The sequence below is a fragment of the Diceros bicornis genome, chromosome 28 (genome assembly GCF_020826845.1).
Source record: "Diceros bicornis minor isolate mBicDic1 chromosome 28, mDicBic1.mat.cur, whole genome shotgun sequence".
Lineage (NCBI taxonomy): Eukaryota > Metazoa > Chordata > Mammalia > Perissodactyla > Rhinocerotidae > Diceros > Diceros bicornis.
The window spans coordinates 13,942,864-13,944,414 of NC_080767.1; the positions used below are offsets into that span (position 1 = coordinate 13,942,864).

General features: G+C 40.0%; 1 protein-coding gene across 1 annotated transcript; it reads left to right on the forward strand.

Annotated features, from left to right (window-relative positions):
* Positions 1-255: 255 nt before the first annotated feature.
* Positions 256-1,236, forward strand: LOC131393670 (olfactory receptor 13F1-like). Its single transcript, XM_058524722.1, has one exon. The coding sequence runs from the start codon at positions 295-297 to the stop codon at positions 1,234-1,236; it is 942 nt and encodes a 313-aa protein (XP_058380705.1). The 5' UTR covers positions 256-294.
* Positions 1,237-1,551: the final 315 nt, after the last annotated feature.

The following is a 1,551-nucleotide window of genomic DNA, read 5'->3' on the forward strand; positions in this document are numbered from 1 at the left end:
AAATAAACCTTCTCCCCTCCCCAACATTGCCAGCAAAAGTCTTGCAGCAAAAATAGCAGCTTAAGGATTTTTTATCTATTGACTTCCTGCTTGAAATTTTCACATTAATGACAAATGTCTTCAAACATATATTATTAATATTATCACCAAGCTGGAGAAGCATTTAAGCACAGACCACAAATTTATATGGAGAAAGAATAACAGAAAATACGAAGGAAGGAGATTTTATGTTTTTATATAATATGTGATGTTAATCCTTCTATGCATGTATACAAATAAACATGACATAATAAAATGTTCCAGGGAAATTCGACATCTGTAACAATTTTTTTCTTCGTGGGATTTTCCCGCTACCCCAAAGTTGAGATCATCATATTTGTGCTGTGCTTGCTGATGCACCTGCTCACCTTGCTGGGTAATATGATTCTGATCTCTATCACCATCCTGGATTCCCACCTACACACACCCATGTACTTCTTCCTCAGCAACCTCTCCTTTTTAGACATCTGGTACACTTCTCCTGCTCTCACTCCAATGCTGGCAAATTTTGTTTCAGGGAGAAACACCATCTCGTTCTCAGGCTGTGCTGCTCAGATGTACGTCTCTCTTGCCATGGGCTCCACTGAGTGTGTGCTCCTGTCCTTGACGGCATATGACCGGTATGTGGCCATCTGCAACCCCCTGAGATACCCCATCATCATGAACAAGAGGGTTTGTGTGCAGATTGCAGCTGGCTGCTGCGTGACAGGCTGCCTCACTGCCCTGATGGAAACAGTGTCTGTGCTGCAGTTGTCTCTGTGTGGTAATAGCATCATCAATCATTTTGCTTGTGAAATTCTGGCTGTCTTGAAACTGGTTTGTGTGGACACCTCCAAGGTGCAGTTAATCATGCTGGTGATCAGCATACTTCTTCTTCCTATGTCAATGCTCCTCATTGGTATCTCTTATGCACTCATTCTCTCCAAAATCCTGAGAATCAATTCAGCAGATGGTCGAAGCAAAGCCTTTTCAACATGTGTAGCCCACCTGACTGTGGTGGTTTTGTTCTACGGGACGGCTCTCTCCATGTACCTGAAGCCTTCGGCTGTAGATTCACAGGAAATAGATAAATTTATGACTTTGGCATATGTTGCATTAACCCCCATGTTGAATCCCATCATCTACAGTCTACGAAACAAACACGTGAAAGCAGCTGTGAAAAAATTGCTGATTAGAAATCTTTTAGTCCTGTCTTAATTTCTGTCCTTAAAGAACATTAGAGCAAGCACACTCATCTGGATAATCTCCAACACTATCCAGAAAGCTGCAAAATAGATGGCTGAAATCAAACCCTGGAAAATGCTCATTTTTCAACTGGAGCTCAACATTGAGCCTGATATCTTGATTGACATTGTAAATAAAACTTTTTTTATTAGTGAATCACTTAGGCAGAATGAATTCCATTTCCAGAAAAGTATTAAGCATTTATTCACTATTAACATAACATTAAAATTAGACAATTGCTTACTGTCTTATTTTTGACTTGCTATATCATCTAAGAGTTCAATTCTA

What these genes read in the sequence shown, in the direction of transcription:
- LOC131393670 (XM_058524722.1), top strand. Translation starts at nt 295, where the DNA reads ATGTTCCAGGGAAATTCGACATCTGTAACAATTTTTTTCTTCGTGGGA.